General features: G+C 40.1%; 1 protein-coding gene across 1 annotated transcript; it reads right to left on the bottom strand.

Moving 5' to 3' along the window:
* Positions 1-6,886: 6,886 nt before the first annotated feature.
* On the bottom strand, positions 6,887-7,509 carry LOC23687737 (DNA-directed RNA polymerases I, II, and III subunit RPABC4). The gene is made up of 3 exons (XM_021850297.1): positions 7,304-7,509; positions 7,126-7,218; positions 6,887-6,990 (listed from the first exon to the last, which is right to left on the bottom strand). The coding sequence occupies exons 1-3, from the start codon at positions 7,362-7,364 to the stop codon at positions 6,968-6,970; spliced, it is 177 nt and encodes a 58-aa protein (XP_021705989.1). The 5' UTR covers positions 7,365-7,509; the 3' UTR covers positions 6,887-6,967.
* Between the last annotated feature and the right edge of the window lie 12,816 nt (positions 7,510-20,325).

Below are 20,325 nucleotides of genomic sequence, written 5' to 3'. Positions count from 1 at the left end.
TAAAACAATGGAAGTACATAAATCAAGACTTGTATTGAAATAAATAACTATAATATATAATAAATACAGAAGAGAGATGCTCCCACCTTTTCCTTAAGGGGAAGGAGAGTATTAGGAGAGATAACATAATATACATTTTGGAAAATAATTAGATTATAAAACATATTTACGAGATAACAAAATTCAAAAATAATAATAACAATTGTGAGAGACATTTGAAGCTGAACCTTTCTATATAATTATCCTTTCTCGCCCGTAGGGGAATGGTGTGACATGTGCATTCAACATGTCATTCCTATTCCTACATTTTAGCATATCCAGCAGACCACACCAGTGGAAACATGCGATCGTAAATTACCGTCATAGGCATTGAACCATCAGTTCAATGCCTGCTCAAAATAGTCAGCACTTATGGCAACTGCCAGAAGTGTCGGGTAACAATTTATTGAACCATGCTGTTGCCATCCGCAGGCATGGCCCTTTTTGGAATACTCTATCTTTCTCTTTTCCGCATGCATCGATCACTGATAGGTGATCGCCTACATGCTGTTTCACATAGATCGAAGCTTCGAGTGTCTCCAGTAGGACCTTGTAACAAATCAATTTGAAATAAAGAATCATTCTTGACTGGAAAGCGCGAGAGTTCATACCTCTAGTGATGACAATCGTCCAAGTAGTGAAATGAACGTTACACAACTCATACAAAATTTGTAGAACATTCAAAAAAAAAACGTTACGAGGGGGTGGGTGGGTATCAAAAAAGGCCATTTTCAGCGTTATGAAATTTGTGAACAAACCCTGGGACAGAGCCTGCTTCTAGTTGATGAAGTTTTCTTTGAATTCAGCTGAAACTTAAAGTTAACATTGAATATAATCCACAGAATATAAATAGGGTAACGTATATAATTTGGACAGGCTGGTCGTTTAATGTTCATATACAATGAGATGATGAGAAATTTATGTTCGGAAAATCATGTATTGCATTATTAATACACTATGCTACTTATTATTGATAGCCATTTTCATAACAATTACAAATTGGCTTCAAAAACATCAAAATTGTAAATTGTATCAACAGAACATCTGTGAAACCTACGAATGCAAGAGGATGTACATTTCAAGAACATACATTAAACGCCATAATAGCGCTCAGAATTAGCATCGATAAAAAGTTCAATGGCGGCAATATGATAAAATATGTCTAAAATTGAAGCCAACCCAAGAAACATTTGCCTATTTTATAATCATTTATTAAGCAATTTTTCACAACTACATACTGAATAGTTGCTTTATTATATTAATTTGCAGCTGCTACGCACACATTGTTCAAGCAAATCTGGCGAAATTATTAGGCTACAAATCATTTAGTGACTGTAATAATATATTGAAATGATGTTTATTCAGGGTTTCACTTAGCCTAATAAGGATTGATGATTTAACAACGCTAATTTAACAAACAACATTATTGCAGTCTAATTCAGCATCATGTTTAACAACATTTTAATTATTTGCATGTGAAACCTTTGTTCAGGCGTTGTTCAAACAAATTTGGAGAAGTTATAAAGCGTGTCGTTGTATTATTGACTTTATTCTACAACTACAAATCGCTTTATAAGCATTTATCTCAGCTTTTATTCAACTGCCACAAACTTAATTGAAAATAAATAAATGACTAAAAATCGCTAACATGGTATATATCAAATGCAGCGTACACTTTTACTATGAATTAATAATCACTTCCAATAATTACCTGGATACTGGATTCAAACTCGAGACCTTCCCATCGTCAGCGGTATGTCTTGCCATCTGCGCCATCCTTGAATTCATAATCAGCTTTCCAGTGCCCAATATAAACCTCTTGTAGTTGAACATTGATCATGCTTGAGCTTCTGTTCAACAATGTCTAATCAACACGTGCTATGCTGATCAACAACTGAACAAGCGCATTACTTCTGCTGCTGTTCAGTACTGATGCGAGCTGAATTCAGTCGGCTATTTATAGCGCACAGTTAGAAAATTTATGTCAATGCTGGTCAAAAATAAAGTTTATTCACAAAGTAAAAAGTCTGAAATGATTAATCGAATTTCATAATAAGTTTTAACTTGTTAAAAATTTTAATTTGATTGGTCATTTAACTATACTAAAATTCATTTATTTCATATATAATATTTTTATAAGATTAATATTTTAAGTATTTGTCGTACTTTTCCATATATTAAGCATTATAGAAATATAAAGTATATTTCAACCATTTGTATGTTAAATGTTCTCTTTTTGTTTTTCAAAATAATCCTATATCAGAAGACTGATTCAAAATATTTTCTCAACATAATTGAATAATTGTATTGAGAAAGCATCAGTTATTATTGTATCCAGTATGTTTTTATACATTAGTAAGTTAGTGTAGAATTCACCAAGGGCGATAAACCACTCAAATAGAGATAAATAATAATAATATTAGTAAGTTGAACATTGTAATACATTAGGAATACAACGCAATTTTTAAATATTTTGTCCATTTTTCGAAAATTTGGCTATGGTGTGACCTCTTTTGTAAGGCTTATTTGTTGCTGAACAATGCGTTTATTAATCGTTATTTTGGCCTTCTTTGGATTAACTGCTCGGATGATATATGTATGTTGTATTAAGATTTTATGAAATACCTATTCAGCTTTAAATCATGCTCATGTTAAGCATGGAAACAGCTGAAGTGCGAAGCAACCAAAACGTTAATTCGTCTCCTGTACATCTGTTCAAACAATTATATTTGTTTGGTGGAATATTGGCTCTTTAATAGAAGGAAAAATGACTTGTTCAACTCATTAGTAAAACAGTCTTGACAAGTCGGCAGAGATTCTTTGGAGAAGTTTAATAAGTGTTGATACTACTATTATTCATTCCAATGACAAATGTTGAACATTGTCTTAAATTTGGATCTAAATAGCATCTTCTCAGCTCTTTGTAGGGCATTTTTTCAGCTGTCACCATTATTCAACAATAATTGAATATGGATGTTTATTTGTGACTATGGATTGTAAGTTTGGTAACAACTTTCATGTAATTATTGTTAAATTATTATGTATACTTCGATTATCATTAAAAATGTTATGGTTAGTAACTTTTTCCGATATCAATAACGTCGCAGATGATGATCACTACATCTGGAAAATTTAAATTATGATGTTTTTAATCCAATTCGTACATTACCCTCGTTGATCCATAGTCACCTACATGTCTTAGATTTGATTTGAAAAACATTTGAAAATAACATTAAAAGACATGATATGTTTTGCTTGAATAAAAGCATACTCATATACTGTTATTCGCATTGTTTTTACGTTTTACTAATCATGCTGGTCAACATTTTAAGTATAAGACACTGAAACTTTTGTACGATTTGTTGTTAATCAAATGTTCAAAATTTTACTAAAATGATGGCTACAACCTATAGAAGCTTTTAATCAGTCAATTGTTAAACTTCTTATGTGTTGTAGAACAAAAGCTACTATTTTTGCATTTTCGGAGGTTTATTCAGCTCTTATTCAAAACACAAACTTCAAGAGGAATAACAGCTTTTTTATAAGCGGAAATTAATTTTATTCAATTAATGATTCAACTAAAAATTTGTTCAGCAATGGCTGCTGCTATGCAGCTTGTATTAAAAATGTAAGTAGCTTAAAAGCTACCAATTGTTCCTTGGGAAGTTCATCTAAAATTTTAACATGAGTATATAAGGCATAAATCAGGTGGTGTCCAAAATAGATTACGGTTTTTGTTCAGGTGATATAATTTGGCCATCTGATGAAACACACTGGAATGTCGCATGCATGCATACTTGCAGGCGTATTTCGTGGATCTTATGATATTTGCTTGCATTTGATGAAATTATTGATTATCACTAATATACACATACAATAAGCGAAAAAATGCATGAGTCACATGTAAACTCTTAGAACATTATGATATGACCGTCTTTTTAAGAAACCATTGAATAGATATTGAGATAACGCCCCTGTCCAAATTATATTTACATGAGGGTGTCCAAAATGTATATTTGATGTCCGAAATGTATAACGGATAGGCCGCTGAAAACGCATTATTTGGCAGCTAATGCTACAGTTTGTAAGCTTTTTCTCTCCAGAAACTCAAAGTACAATGATGTATTAAGCATATAAGTATCATAACGTAATAACATAATAGTATCTAAGGCAGTTAATCGATCGTCGTTTCCAGACATTTTGTTAGCCTGTCCAACATACATAATTTACCCTACTATGTTTTTTCCCGAAAAAAATGCGGCAAACAGAGAAAAACTGGAAACTCTATCTTAATTTACAAATTACACCCGATTCTGTTTTTGCACGGATTTTTTTTTACACGGCCGTGCAAAAAAAGTTTCCAAACAAATTTTTCCGACAAAACCTTATTTTTGCATGAAACGTCGAGAAATGATGTTACTTTTTTTACAAGGTTTTTGAAATTTTGAACTGAAAACTTTTTTTGCACGGTACGCATCCCCCGTGCAAAAACAGAATCGGGTGTACATATAAAATGCGTTAAAAAGAGGTTGGTGGGTATAAAAATTGCCATTTTTAGAGTTATGAATTTTGTGAACGGAATCAATCAATTGTAAAAGAAAATTTCATTTTTTTTATTAATCGTAGATTCATATAACGTGCCAATGGACAAAAAAGTTCCAATAAAAGGATTAAAAATTAGAAAAAGAAAGAAATGGGAAGAATTGGAACTACAAATTGATGATATTAAACCCGAGAAAAGTGTAACTTGAAAGAAGTCTATCAATTTCAAAAGGAATAATAACAGATCAGTTCGTTCAGCATCCAGAAACGTTTTATGTTGCGATAATGATTAGAGTTTTCAATTTTCCCGGGATTTAACTTCCCGGGAAACGGGAAATAAAATTGTCATTTCCCGGGAATTCCCGGGATCCCGGGAAATCCTTAAAACCTGTAAATTAAGCTAATTTGATGCAGTTCTTTGATTTTTTATATTTAATGTATATTATGGGCCCTATTTTATAAGTCGAGTCGATCGAAATGACTCGACTGAAATCACTGTCGACCAAAAAATTCGCTCGACACGGCTCTGTCACTCGAGTTTCTCGACAGTTGTCATTCTATGTGACCGGATTACTATGGCAGTCGACGTGTGACATCTGAAATATGCATGCTTACTTTGATCGATAATGACTACAGATGAGTCACTTGAGATTGCTCGATTTTTAAAATAGACCCCTATATTTTAGAACAGTAAATAAGCACGATTATTTCTCTTATTTGTAAGTAATTTATCTATGTTTTTACAAAAATTCTGTTGGCTTCGTTTTTTGATAGTTGAAGCCTTCATCAGGTCATGCTAGACAAATCATCTTAAATTCAAATAATACTTGCCAACATTTAGGAGTCTATTTTTGTAAATCGAACCATTTTATGTGACTCGTCTGCAGTCACTGTCGAACACAGTAGACATGCATATTTCAGAAGTCACCCATCGACTACCATATTAATCCTGTCACATAGAGTGGACAGCTGTCGAACAATTCGAGTGACAGTGTCATGTCGAGTGAAATTTTTTGGTCGACAGTGACTCCAGTCGAGTCGTTTTTGATCGACTCGACTTATAAAATAGACCCCTAATCAATCATTCCAAACACTATAATAAAAACCAACTAGAGCCTTTTGCTAAAAATTGTGACTGTTACATTTGATAGAAACCGTAAGCGAGATGGATCAACGAGGTCCGAGCTCGTATAAAAAGCAACAAAAATATAGAAATCATGAAAAGTTTATAGACCTACTCAAATTATGGAATAAATCCCTCGAAAGTTTCTTTATATTGTATTGCATATGAACTTTCTTGGAAAAACATATCCTCAAAAATATATGCAGTTATTAATAACTATTTGATTACGAAAAAAACACAAATAAACATCAAAATATAATTAGTAATCTAGTGAGGACATTTGTTGGTATGATGTGAAAAGTAAATTGTGCGATAGTTTACTTGAATATATATGCTCAATTCTTCATTGAGACAGAGCTTCCCGGGAAATACGGGAATCCCGGGAAATAGAAAATCATTTCCCGGGAAACGGGAATCTCATTTCCCGGGAAATGTTCCCGGGATTGAAAACTCTAATAATGATAAATGCCAGATACTCTCCGTGATTTAGAGTGTCCGGAAAAGAAAGGGCGTTATTTGGAAGTGGTAAAGTAGAATTACCCTGCCTGAGTCAAAGTTTTTAAATTCTCGAGAATCGTTACATATACCATTTAGAAAAACGCGTTAATCATTATATAAACTAGTTGTTTTATTCTTTTTGGGTTAATTAAAAACAATAAGAGGGACTCTCACAATGTCCAGCAGAATGCTTAGCAACATTTTTTTTTTATTTCTTCAAATGCAATTTACCACAATCACAGATTTTTGTCAGGTATTATTAACTTCATTTACTGGCTTTTGTCAGACTTCATGGGAAAATTTGTGCGTTTAAAAATGTGACCCGCGACACAATATTATTTCTGAGATTTGGCCCGCGGTTCAAAAAGGTTGGGCAGGCCTGATCTAAATGTTACTTATTAGCTCACACGCCATAAATTGTGTGGGTAGAACTGCACAGGACATGAACGTTTTCATTTCGTTTTAGGTAATAAAGTATAGCTTTCGCTATGATCTAATCAGACGCATTTGAAATTTTCAAATAAAATTCAAAGGCTAACAAATTTAATAAACATAAGTAATCGAGATATACGTGAAATTGGACATAATATGCGTAATTTAAGCAAATTTGCTAAAATTTGCTGAACGTAGAACCTACTTACAAAAACCGACGGCAAGTTTCGGATCAATAACCAAATACGTGTCCTATTTTAAATAATCATAGACTTATTTCGTACTTATAAAAAGAGGTTTATATTATTCCATAGAATTCTATCGTCTGCACATTCATCTGGCATCGAAGACGACCACTGAAAAGATACAAAAATATATATGATTAGACTTATGGCACATCCATAATGTGCATTTTGCCCCGATATCCCCACCTTTCCGGAGCCCTTCACACTAGTGCTCCAAACAAAATTCACCCAGCTTCTGATACTTACATCGTTTGGTGCGCTTTTTGTACATGATACGGTATCCGCACTCGCGGCAACGGATCGGATCTCGGGGACGCATCTCGTTTTCGTGATGGCATTCTGCAATGAAAAGAATCCGCCGATATTAGAGACACACGTTGTCGATGTCCTTTCCGAAAGGAGCCATTCCAAACGCTATTCTTACCACCGCAAACGTAGATCATGGCCGTCTTCAGGACGGTGTCCTTGGAACTGGGATCGGACATTTGGAACGCACTAGTAGTTTGCTGTAGAATTAAGATTATTCCGCGTGAATTTCCAAAAATAAAGGAAGAACAGAAAACTGACGAGAAAATGCGATGCGGCTTCGATTCGATCACGCACTCCGCTCCGATGTTTTGATCTGAGTTTGACAGTTCCGTCGTCGGACGGCAAAATCGGTGCAGGGGTGGAACTCAGCGAAAAATCGACCAACATTTGAAAAAGGCTTAGTGTTCATCTCGTGATTAAAGGCCCAAACGCAATGATAGAAGAGTACATGCGTTTTATGGACCCTCTTGTGTGGTTTCATTTAAGCCTGATTTGCTACTGAAAAGGAATCGCTAAAGAAATTTCTTGTCGATTCCTTGCAGGAATTTTCTACAGCGACTCCCATTTAAACTGACATTTCTTTTCAATTGCGTACTGCGATCAGAAAAAAGCGCATTCTTGATCATTTCCTTGCAGAAATTTCCCATGCATCAAGATAGAAGAGTGCACGGTGACGTCACGAAAAGTTCTCCTTCTCTGTCCTTCTTTTATCAGGCTCAATTGACTGTCCTGCTCTTTGACACTCACTGCTGGAATTGTTTAGATTTTTTTTATATGGAGTTGACATTCACTGCTGGAATTGTTGACATTTTTTTTATATGGACTTTCGAGGTTAGGTCAGACGTGCAACGATCTATAGGCCGAGAAATTACTTGTCAGCAGCGAATCAGGCTTTATTGTCTGTCTCACGATAAATCCAATTATGGCGATTATTTGCCCATGTCTCCAAATATAAGCGCAGCGGTCACTGATCATACAGAACCTCCAACTTCCAAACACAGTACATGCACTAGACAGCAAACACACTCATCATGTTCAGTTGCTCCTGATATGTATCACTAATACATAGATACACTTCTGTCATTCTGCGAAAACCACGTGCTTTCAATTTGGGCGGGAAAGTTTTTCCATTCATTTCACCCTGCGGGTGTCAGTTCGCTGTAACGGCTGCGGGTGTACGACCGCCGCCGGACTCTAAAAAACATAAGATGATCAATACAAAACTGTTCAAATATCTGTATTTATGCGTCTCAAACCAAATATTTTGTCTGAAACTGCTGACTAATACGAAGTATGCTCTTCAACAGAAAAGTAATCGCCTATCTCGATGCGTGGGAAATTTCTTGCAAGAAATGCTCAAGAAAAACATTTTTCTTTGATCGCAGTACGCAGTTGAAGAGAAATGTCATTTCAAATGGAGCTCACTGTAGGAAATTTCTTGACCATTTCTTGAGCAGAAATTTTTACTTTTCTTGAGCGGAACAGCATACCTAGCTTCAGTGTTGTGAAAAAATCAATTTCTCACAACTCACGCTTGAGATTTTTCATGCGTGAGTTGTCAATCATGCAACTCAGCAGCCAAAATATCATGGATGAGTTGGCTCATCTTTTTAACTCATTGTCTCGTATTTCCACAGTTTACTCACACACGGCAATAATTTCTTGTTAGTCTGGTAAAAATATGTTAATCCTTTCTAATGTAAAGCCTGATTCGCTGCTGACAAGTAATTTCTCGGCCTATCCTGGCCTGCATGGGAAATTTCTGCAAGGAATCGATCAAGAATGCGCTTTTTTCTGATCACAGTATGCAGTTGAAAAGAACTGTCAGTTCAAATGGGAGTCGCTGTAGAAAATTACTGGGGCGTCCGATTGAAAAACGGTCTTCGGCAAAGTTGTAGCTGATTATTGTATGTCACAGTATCAACATACTTCTAATCCCCAAGAGCACATGGGCACACATTATGACCAATTGAATGAATTGCTTGCTTTTCCCATAGTAATTCCCATATAAACTTTGAAGGGCTTGTGCAGTCTCAGTTTTCATCCAAATGAGCTCAAATTTCGGGAGGACACTCAGGATTTGAACTTGAATCGAATGAGCGGTACACGGAGAAATATTTTTACCTAATTTTTGAGTTTAGTTTACCCAAAATTAAGTATATCTATTATAGTTTCAACCCAAAATCTCTCGTTTTTCTCTTTCTCCCACACGAATGTTGTCAAAAATAGAGAGAGCTGCATCTACCCAACGGGGGTACTTTGGCCCAATAAGCCAAATTTGGGTAAATGCAACTTTTCTTATGTTTGGGTCGAAAGAACTCAATTTTGCGTTAAATCAACCCAAAATTGAGTATATTTTTCTAATGGAATTAAAGCCAAACTACCTAGTGGGGACCTTGGAAATTTAGCCAAAATTGAGTTATTGGGCTCAACTACGGAATTGCGTTGAAACAACCCAAAATTGAGTTGAATTCCGTCTCCGTGTATGGAGCAAAAACGATTTTTTGAACCACTCTAGTGTAGCATGTTATGTTAGTTACAGAGAGCGATACGTGAGAGATTCTCTTAATTTTCTCAGGATTCAATCCCTGGGAATAATGTTGCTTTGAGTGTTACTTTTATGTTTTTCTGTAAGGGGGTCCATCATATGCAAAGGGTTCATAACCAGCATCGGCTCCCTAATTTCGGTGAGGAATCATTCCTTGGCCGTTTCTTGTCCTATATGGGCCCATTCACAAAATTCATAACGCTGGAGGGGGGGGGGGGGTGGGTGTCCTAACGATGTTACGGCCCGTGCAAAAACTGAATGATATTCATACAACAAGCGTTACAAGGGGGTGGGTGGGTGTCCAAAATGACCAACACGCAGCGAACTGGACTATTGAAATTCATAAATGTTGCCTTATGAAAGATGGAACGATTATTGCAATGCGAGCGCTTTATGTATCGTTCTAGCATCTCTCCACATAAAGGCGTCGATAGGCGCGTGGTACACGCACGGGTCTATCGATCGCAAGGTTCTTGGTTCGATTCCAGGTTGCCGCGTAAACATTTTTTGTTTCAAATTTTTGTTTCATGAGGCAAATTTATGAATTTCAACCCGATTCTTTGTGGCGAATTTTCATAAGGGGTTCTTATGCATTTCGATAGTCCATTTGCCTGAGTGAATTTCAGCGTTAAGCCTGATTCGCTGCTGACAAGTAAATTCTTGGCCTATCTTGATGCATGGGAAATTCCTGCAAGGAATCAATCAAGGAAGCGCATTTTTCTGTTCGCAGTACGCAGTAGAGTTGGGCGACTCACTCACGAACCATTCAAAAGAGTCGACTCTCGAAAATGAGTGAACGAACCACGGTTCTTTTCAAACGAGTCATGATTCACTCGTACCGCAATCATTGAAAGAAAGCTTCAAAATTCACCATTGTCTTGGATTTGTATTTTCATAGTCAAGTATGTCAGACATACTTAAATAGATAAAGCGACAATATAAAAAATGTTTCTCACTCGAAATGTTATATTTTTCGTGTCTTTTGCAAGATACATGATACATTTTCGATTTCGTAAAATGAGTCACTGAATCGATCAAAAGAGTTGATTCACTTTTGTGAGTGAGTCACCCACGATTCGCTCCCTTAATTGGACCATTTTGCCCATCTCTAGTACGCAGTTGGAAAGAGATGTCATTTCAAACGGGAGTCGCTGTAGAAAATTTCTGCAAAAAATCGGTGAGAAATTTCTTTAGCGATTCCTGTTCAGCAGCAAATCAGGCTTTAAGCCTGATTCGCTGCTGACAAGTAATTTCTCGGCCTATCTTGATGCATGGGAAATTTCTGCTAGGAATCGATCAAGAATGCGCTTTTTCTGATCGCAGTACGCAATTGAAAAGAACTGTCAGTTCAAATGGGAGTCGCTGTAGAAAATTTCTGCAAGGAATCGGCGAGAAATTTCTTTAGCGATTCCTGTTCAGCAGCAAATCAGGCTTTAAGGCCGGTTTGCTACTGACAAGAAAAGGAATCGCCTATCTCGATGCGTGGAAAATTTCTCCCAAGAAATGGTCAAGAAAATCACTTTTTTCTGATCGCAGTACGCAGTTGAGAAGAAATATCACTTCAAAGGGGGCTCTCTGTAGGAAATTTCTTGACCCTTTCAGTCAAGGAATTTCTTTACTTTTCTTGAGCGAAACAGCATACTTAGCTTTATGGTGAAACATCTTGGAATCCAAAGATGGCCGGCACAATGGCCGACTTGTGCACCTACTCACTGTGTGGGTACGAAAGGGTTACTTACACAAAGTGTGCTCGGAGCTTCACTCCCTGTGGAATTGCACTCAATATGAGTTCCATCACAGCAGGTCTTTGCATGCATCGAATATCATCCACTCACTCGCTGTTTCTCCCTCGTCCGGGTAAGACGTGCTGTGCTGGGTGATTCCTTTCCTGCCATTATTCGGTTATTCACACTCACGTTTTCAAAGGCACTAGACTTAGGGTTACCATATTTGAACTCACCGGAAAGAGTATGTGGGGTTAGGGTGCACCAACTCGAGACAGCAAAACGCAGAAGTTAGGGTTGTTTAGCTTCAAGCTACAATAATGGAATTTATTAGAGTTCTGTATGTACTAGAGGGTAATATAAACTCACAAATTTGGTGACCGTTACTTAGAAATTAGCAAGATTGGATCACGATTTCCTAGCGTGGCATATATCGTATTGACCAATAATCCTACATAAAGATACAACTCGTTTGTCCACATCGACGGAATAATATTGAGATTTTACTTACGAATAAATTCAGATATAGTTCTTGTTTCTGCTTAATAATTATCGCGAATTCAAAAAGGTTTTTAAGAAAATAGTTTTGGGAAATTTCACACTTTCACAAAGCCTAGATGACGAAGGATATTTTTGTTGAACTCCCAATAGCCGTCTGTCATTCATCGGTAGCGTCATTTGTCATCTCTGTTGTCATCGGTCAGGTAGCGCTGTTCTGGTGAAGGTTGTCTAAACGAGGGGTCTTGTCGGCACATACCCCCACCCGTAAACCTTGGTGAGGATCTGCAACTTCCAGAACTCCAGGGAAAGGTTTACGTTCGTCCAAGACATCTAGAACAGCTAGTTTGACAGCTGCTCTTCGCATGACCCCTGTTGATGTTCGTACCAAAGCTTGCCTTACTCTTCCATCTCGTCCAGGGTAAACTTCTTCGATTCGACCCCGTATCCATTGATTCTTTGCTTTTCCGTCAACCACTACGACCAGGTCTCCTACCCCTATGTCCTTGACGTCCTGGACCCACTTACATCTGCGCGTGATGACTGGAAGATATTCCTTCAGCCACCGATTCCAGAATTCATTGGTGATATATCTGGCTAGTTTCCAACTGCTACGAAGGGTTGAACGGGTGTCCATGATCTCCGTAGGCAAGAATTTCAAGCCGGACGATGGCTTCTTGATCCGCAGATTCTAGCGGAACGTAGGTCAAAGGTCTTGAGTTAATCATTGCCTCCGCCTCTAAAAGAATTGTTTCCAACGTTTCGTCGTCTGGTCTACGTGGCCCATCCATTATTGTTCCGATTGCAACCTTGACCGAGCGCACAAGTCTCTCCCATGCTCCACCCATGTGCGGCGTAGAGGGTGGGATAAACTTCCAGGCTGTCTGCGCTGTGGTGAACTTTTCCGTCATTGCCTTCTTTGTTGCCTCGTTGAGTGTCTTCAATTCATTGCTGGTTCCCTGGAAACATGTTGCATTGTCTGTCCAAAATTCCCTCGGTAAACCGCGGCGAGAGACAAAGCGTTGAACGGCCATAATACACGACTCCGTGCTCAAAGAATGCACCAATTCTAGGTGAATTGGGTCCTAAAATGTTTAATGAATTCTTGTTTTTATTTAATAATACGAAAAAGCATGTTATTGCAACTACTTTAGCAAGTTTTTCAGCTCAAATAACGGCTATAACATTTTTAAACTTCAATTTTAAAAATGGTTTCGAATATGAACCTTGACACTTGTGATCTTGTTTGACATTCACTTTTTCGACAAAAATGCCACAGGGCATATAGTTTGAACACTGGGGTTGTTCCTATCTGACATTTCGGAAGGGACACGGAAAACAAAATATACCCAACATTTGAGTTTAAACCAAAAGGTGTGACAAAATCATAAAAATTTTTTTTTGTACTTAAACCAATGAAAATCAATTAAAAATTGAGTAAACATGTGTTTCTGCCCTAAACTTAAGCGTTTGGTACTAAAATTGAGACAGGGCTTTAGGACCCTATTGCTCTGGTGGTCAGGCAGGTAAAGAGGGCCACCCACCGCTTCACGTTACTTCGTCCAGACTTTACGAGGACTGGACCAAAATAGTCCAATCCAGTGAAAGTGAACGGTTGGTTGAATGCTGCCAGACACATCTCAGGAAGCGGAGACATCGCGGGTGGTCTCGGGGCAGCCTTTGCGATGCGACACACTACACAGTTTTTAGTAACTCTATCCACCAATCTTCTCAGCGTCGGGATGTCGAAACGTTGGCGGATTTCGTTAACAACAGTCTCACGGTTTGCGTGCCGGAAACGGCGGTGGAACCAGTCTACAATCAGAATGGTGATCGCATGCTGCTTTGGAAGAATTACAGGAAACTTCGCTTCCATCGCTACGTAGGGAGCAGCACCAATTCGACCACGACTCCGCAGGGTTCCTCTCTCGTCAATGAAAGGCCATTTAGAATAGATATCGCTGGACTTTTCCACCACAAAATGACGACGATCCGGTGGGCCTTGAGTTTTTTTCAGAACGGCAATTTCATCAGGGTACGTCTCGACCTGTGCTAATTTCCACAGCATTTCTTCGGCTCGTTGAAGTTCGCCACTGTCGAGAATGCCAAGCTGCAGTCCAATTCCTTGCTTCTTTCGGCGAATGTTTTCGACGAAACGAAGCACGTATGCTGCTGAACGATGGAGCTTGGTCCAACTGCTGAACCGATTGAAGTCTACAATCGGATCAAAATGAACGAAGTGGAAATGTGCAGGTCGTAGCTCTTCGTTTGTTGAAGTAATCGATCGTTGCTGCGGCCAGTTCTCTTCCGAGTCGTGGATGAAGCTTGGTCCCTTGTACCAAGGGCTGTCCATGGTTAACTGCGGACTTGTTCCCCACTTGGTGGCTAAATCTGCAACGTTGAGCTTCGTCGGCACCCACCTCCACTGCTGTTGCTCTGTGGAAGTCAGAATTTCACCAACGCGAACGGCAACAAATTTGTGGAAACGCCTATGGTCATGGGAGCGAATCCACGCAAGCACTGTACCCGAGTCACTCCAGCAAAAGCGACGGAAGATCGGGAACTCATGCTGACTCTGAATAGTGTCCAGCAGACGAACACCAAGGACGGCTGCTTTCAACTCAAGTCTTGGGATCGAGAGTGTTTTCAACGGAGCTACTTTGGTCTTGGCGCCGACAAGCGTCACCTGCGTGTCATCGGCTGTCTCCAGGCGGAAGTACACTGCGCAGGCGTATGCTGACTCGCTGGCGTCGACAAATAAATGAACTTGAAGACCATTCAGGCTTGCGGGGAAAGGTGGACGGAAGTAGCACCGAGGAATGCGAATTTGGCTCAACTGATTGAATAGTTTCGACCACTGTTGCCACCGCTCATTGATATCCTCCGGTATATGTTGATCCCATTCCGTCCCTTTAGCCCAAATGTCTTGCAGCAGGATCTTACCATGTACGAGAAAGAAGGCGATGAACCCAAGAGGGTCGAATAAGCTCATCACAACCCTAGCTATTTCTCGCTTGGTGGGGATGTGATCTTCGATGAGTATAGACTGCATGTCTTCTCTCATCCCGAACGTGTATACGAAGACATCCTCAGATGGAATCCACTTCATGCCCAGAACAGACTCCATTTTTTCTCCTCGCTCTAGGTCCAGGTTCTTCGGTTGTACTTCACAGGATGCACCGATTCCCCTGAGAACATCCGCTTCGTTGGACAAGAAGTGACGCAGCGTAAAACCAGCCATAGAGTGTACTTGCTTTACCTCGTTGACGACCTCGATAGCCTCTTGGACTGTCTTGAAGCTGTCTAGGTAGTCATCTACGTAGTGCTTGTTCTTTATAGCTGCTGCCGCTCGAGGGTATTCATTGGAGAACTCCTCCGCGTTCAGGTTCTTTATATACTGTGCAGAGGCTGGAGAACAAGTCGAACCAAATGTGGCGACGTCCATCACGTATACCCTGGGTGGATCCGACGAGTCGTCACGGAACAGGAACCGTTGAGATTGGTTGTCGGGTGTGCGGATCTTTATCTGATGGAACATCTCCATGATATCTCCACACACCGCGACTGGAAACTGGCGAAACTGGCGAAGAACTTGCGGAAGCGGGGCCAGCAAGTCTGGGCCCTTGAGTAGCTTGCAATTGAAGGAAGTATTGTTAACTTTAGCCGCCGCGTCCCATATCAGTCGCACCTTTCCGGGTTTCCTGGGATTCGTAACGACACCCAGGGGGAGGTACCATACTTGATCAGCTGGAACGGAAGTAAGTTCGGCCAGATCTGCTTTGTGAGCATATCCTTTACACTCGTACTCCACGATCTGTTCTCGCACTCGTCGCTCTAATTCTGGCTCCTTTTGCAGCTTCCGTTCTAAAGCCTCCAACCGACGCACAGCCATGGGGTAGCTATCGGGAAAGCTTGGACTGTCTGTTCTCCAAAGTAATCCGGTTTCGTACCCAGATCCACCGGACACCCGACGTGTTGTGTCTCTCAAAAGCTGATTAGCGCGCTTATCTTCCGCCGATTGTAGAGTCTCACTTGCAGAAACGTCTGCCGTCTCCAGGGTGAAGTAGTCACGAAGTTGCTCGTTCATTTCCCGATCTGGATCAGATATTGCTCCGACGTGGAAACTAACGATTGCAGTTTTAGACGACTGACCGGATATGCAACCGTAGATGCTCCACCCTAATCTACATTTAGCACCGATTGGGTCCTTTGGTCCTCCTTCCCGCAGCTTCAACGGAACGCACAACCTAAGATTGTCGAGCCCTATTAACAACTTTGGTTGGACGAGTTCGTAGTCTTCCAGTGGGAGACCACGAAGATGAGGGAACCGCTGAGCCAGTTCTCCGCATTTTAGAGATTGTGAAGGTAGGACAAGTCGATTCACCGTACGAGCATCCACTAACTTGTGTCGGTTGGCACAATCCTTGCCAGCGATTTCAACCTGGACACGGTATGATTGCGCTTCTTTCCGTTTCACGTTTCCGGTCCATTGGAGTGTTAGTGGCTCTAGCTGACCTTTGACTCCAAGCTGCTTTGCTACTGATTCCTCCAACAGAGTGTAGGAGGAGCCCTCGTCGATGAAAGCGAATAGCGGTTGGGAAGAGCTGCCACTGAAAAGAACGACGGGTACAATCCGAAAAAGCGGCCATTTCAGATCCTCCGATAGCACGTGGATTGCTGACATCCCTACGTTTTCCGGAGCGGAAGTGTGTAGAAGAGTGTTATGCTTCTGTCTACATCCATCAACACCACATCCATTCCAGGAGCGGCATGGCCATTTGCCATGGCTATTCAGACACGTTCGACACAAACCTTTCAGCTGGACGAGTTTCCAGCGTTCATCCAACGTCGCACATTGGAACTGATGACATTCTGCCACTCGATGTCCGCTTCGACCGCACGCTGCACACGGCTTGCTGATCTTCACGGAGGCATGAAGATTAGACTCACAGTTCGCTGCAGAAGTAGTCCCCGATGCTGATCCTTCGACCGCCGACAAAGGGATTCGTTCACCAGAGTGTGCGTAAATATTACCGGTTTCTCTGGATTTTTGTTTGTCATTTCTCGCTGTTGTCCGTTCTCCTGGAAGATCGAAAGACACCTCACTTGCCGCCGTTACCAGCCCGGCCATAAAGTCCCCAAAGGTTTCGAGAGTCGCCGGAAGGTTTTTGTTTTTGTAGATTGCCCAGTCAATCCGCATGGAACCAGGGAGTTTCTCTATAAGTTCCTGCATCAATGCCGGATTCCAAAGGTGATTTAGCTGACTTGCTGCTTTTAGATGGTCGACCAGATTTTGCACTGCAAGACCAAATTGTATCAGCGTTTCTAAACGATCATGTCGAGGTGCGGGAACCTGGCGTATCTTCGTCATCAGCGACCGGATGATAAGTTCTGGTCTACCGTAGAGAGTACGCAGGGTCTTAATAACGTGCGGTACGCTAGCGGGCAAGAGCAATCGACTACGAACCGACTCCAGCGCGTTTCCCTTCAAAGATCGTTGAAGCCGGACCATATTTTCAGCATCTGAGTATCCACAAGTGGCAGTGGACTGCTCGAAATTGCTAATAAAGATCGGCCAGTCTTCTGGGTTCCCGCCGAAAGTGGGAAGGTCCTTTCCCAGAACCTGTCGTGCGGCGATTTGCACTTGAGTGAGCGTGTGGACTGGTTGAGGAGTGGGTAACGAGTACGCCGGAGCATTTTGCGTCACTTTAGCTGGTGGGTTCGGAAGAAGGGGAAGTTCTGACCCGATCGTAAGCGCTCTTATATCAGGGTACTCGACTGCTGGGTCTACAAGATCTTCTAGTGGATCATGATCGACAGGTTGTTGATCTCCATTGTCGTCGTCCTCCAGAGCTCCTTTAGATCCTCCAACATTATTCTGAAAATTCAGCCACTTGTTCACCCTTTCGTTCGAATCCTGAATTGAACTGCTTCTGCTACTCGTCGACGCCGCCTCTCGGATGAGGGCCTGCCGTTTTTCAAGCGACTCCTTCCTGATTTGCATCTTCATTCGCTTTAGCTCCAGCTCTTCCTGTAATTTCCGTTCGCGCATCTTGCTTTCCTCCTCCGCTAGACGTCGTTTTTCCAACAGGCGGCGTTCCTCTTCGGCTAGCTGCCGCCTTCTTATGTCTTCCTGCTCCTGTAGTGCTTCTTCTTGCAGCCGCTGCTCTTCTGCGACGAGCTTCAACTCTTCCTCCAACAGCTTTGCACGGACACTGGAAGTCACACTTTTCGGCGGATCTGGAAGTGTTCTGCCCTTCTTCGAAGCCGTTTTAGAACCTCCCTTTGAGGCTTTCTTCTTATGCTTATCGTCACCGGGCACTTGCAGCACACCTCCGGCAGAAGGCCCCTGCCTGACCACGCATTTCTTGCAAACATACCTGACGTCGGGATGTTTCACGGTACCATCTACTCCAGCACAACCGAAGTGCTCCCACAGTCTGCAGACACTGCACTAGACCATCTCGTTCTCCGCCGTATCAGGACGGTCGCATGACTGGCAGTTCCGTGGGGCATCGGGGTTATGAGAATCCTGATATTCCATTCTTGCTACCACAAATTTCTTGAAGAATGTGGGGTTAGGGTGCACCAACTCGAGACAGCAAAACGCAGAAGTTAGGGTTGTTTAGCTTCAAGCTACAATAATGGAATTTATTAGAGTTCTGTATGTACTAGAGGGTAATATAAACTCACAAATTTGGTGACCGTTACTTAGAAATTAGCAAGATTGGATCACGATTTCCTAGCGTGGCATATATCGTATTGACCAATAATCCTACATAAAGATACAACTCGTTTGTCCACATCGACGGAATAATATTGAGATTTTACTTACGAATAAATTCAGATATAGTTCTTGTTTCTGCTTAATAATTATCGCGAATTCAAAAAGGTTTTTAAGAAAATAGTTTTGGGAAATTTCACACTTTCACAAAGCCTAGATGACGAAGGATATTTTTGTTGAACTCCCAATAGCCGTCTGTCATTCATCGGTAGCGTCATTTGTCATCTCTGTTGTCATCGGTCAGGTAGCGCTGTTCTGGTGAAGGTTGTCTAAACGAGGGGTCTTGTCGGCACAGAGTACATTTTTTCAACTCTGTAAAAGAGTACTAAGGAGTACAAAAAATTATTGAAATCGCACTTTTTACTGATATTTTGTCTTAATTTACTTGTTTTGACCAATTTCAATCCATTTTTTTATCAAAAGTCTTTGATTGCATTAATCTTATTGACGATTAAAAATAAAAAAAAACAAACAAAATTTGTGCTTATCACACATTTTCTACCTAATACAAACATAAATTGACAGGTTCATAATCAAATTCATTAGTCAAAAATCAGTCAAAATTTTCATAAAAAGAGACGTTCGATTTTTTTTATAATATTGTGATCCAACAAATATTTTAAGAAAGAATGTTTCGAATCTTTAAAAATATATGTTTTTAAAGGAAAACAGAAGAACTAAGAATAACAATTTTTTAAACCTTGAGTATGAATAGAATCTCAAGCTTTAACTTTATTTTAAGGTGAAAGAGTTCGGAATCAAACTTCAGCGATTGCACTACAGCTTTAAAGGCACTAATCTCACGAAGAAATCTTCCAACAAAAGTGCACTTTTATTTTGCCACAAGTAGAAAGCTTAAAAAAGGAAGATCAAAAACATTTGCCAAACATTTCTTCAGTTTAGTGCTTTTGCAAAAGTGAGTAGGGGCAAAAGTCGGCCACTGTGACGGCCATCTTTGGATTCCGATATGTTTCACCATACGTGTTGTGAAGAGAGCAACGATAAAGAGAAATCGATCATTGCAAGAAAGCCCTTAAGAAAAATCAATGGGTGATATGAATAAAAAAAAACTTTGAACTTTACTACATGTAGCATCTACTCAAAAACAAAATCCACAAAGTTTACTACACTTTTGGTATGAATAAAAAACTTTTCGAACATGTAGTACTTACTACTTTCGAACATGAGCAGTGACTGAAGCTGCACGTTAAGAAATTTCCATTCAGAGTGCAGAGTGATTCTGCACGTAAAGAACAATCTATTCAGAGTGACACTTAAAATTAATACAATCATGCATATGAAGAAAATCCATGGAATCTAATCGATTACGCGACAATTTGCACAAATCATGAAGGTGCTGTTATTTGACAAGATTTGTAGTGTAATTTTGCGTTTAGTCTGGTATTCTCTTTATGTTTATGATTTTATGATGATGGTACATCAAATAATTTTCTGGGTGGTTTTCGGTCTTCGACAACGCCAGTGATTGATGATTTTTTTTTAATATTAGCTTAACATATTTGAAGAGATCTTGAGATTACAGCTATCAAATTTGGAATCACATATTTTCTAGTACCGGTACT

This window comes from Aedes aegypti, chromosome 3 (assembly GCF_002204515.2).
Source record: "Aedes aegypti strain LVP_AGWG chromosome 3, AaegL5.0 Primary Assembly, whole genome shotgun sequence".
Taxonomy (NCBI): Eukaryota; Metazoa; Arthropoda; class Insecta; order Diptera; family Culicidae; genus Aedes; species Aedes aegypti.
Note: the sequence above shows the minus strand (reverse complement) of the source record. Positions and strands in the feature narration are given on the sequence as shown.

Coding starts and splice junctions, on each gene's coding strand:
- LOC23687737 (XM_021850297.1), bottom strand. CDS start 7,364: ATGTCCGATCCCAGTTCCAAGGACACCGTCCTGAAGACGGCCATGATC. Junction 7,219..7,303: donor CATGATCTACGTTTGCGGTG/GTAAGAATAGCG, acceptor TTTTCATTGCAG/AATGCCATCACGAAAACGAG. Junction 6,991..7,125: donor CAAAAAGCGCACCAAACGAT/GTAAGTATCAGA, acceptor GTATCTTTTCAG/TGGTCGTCTTCGATGCCAGA.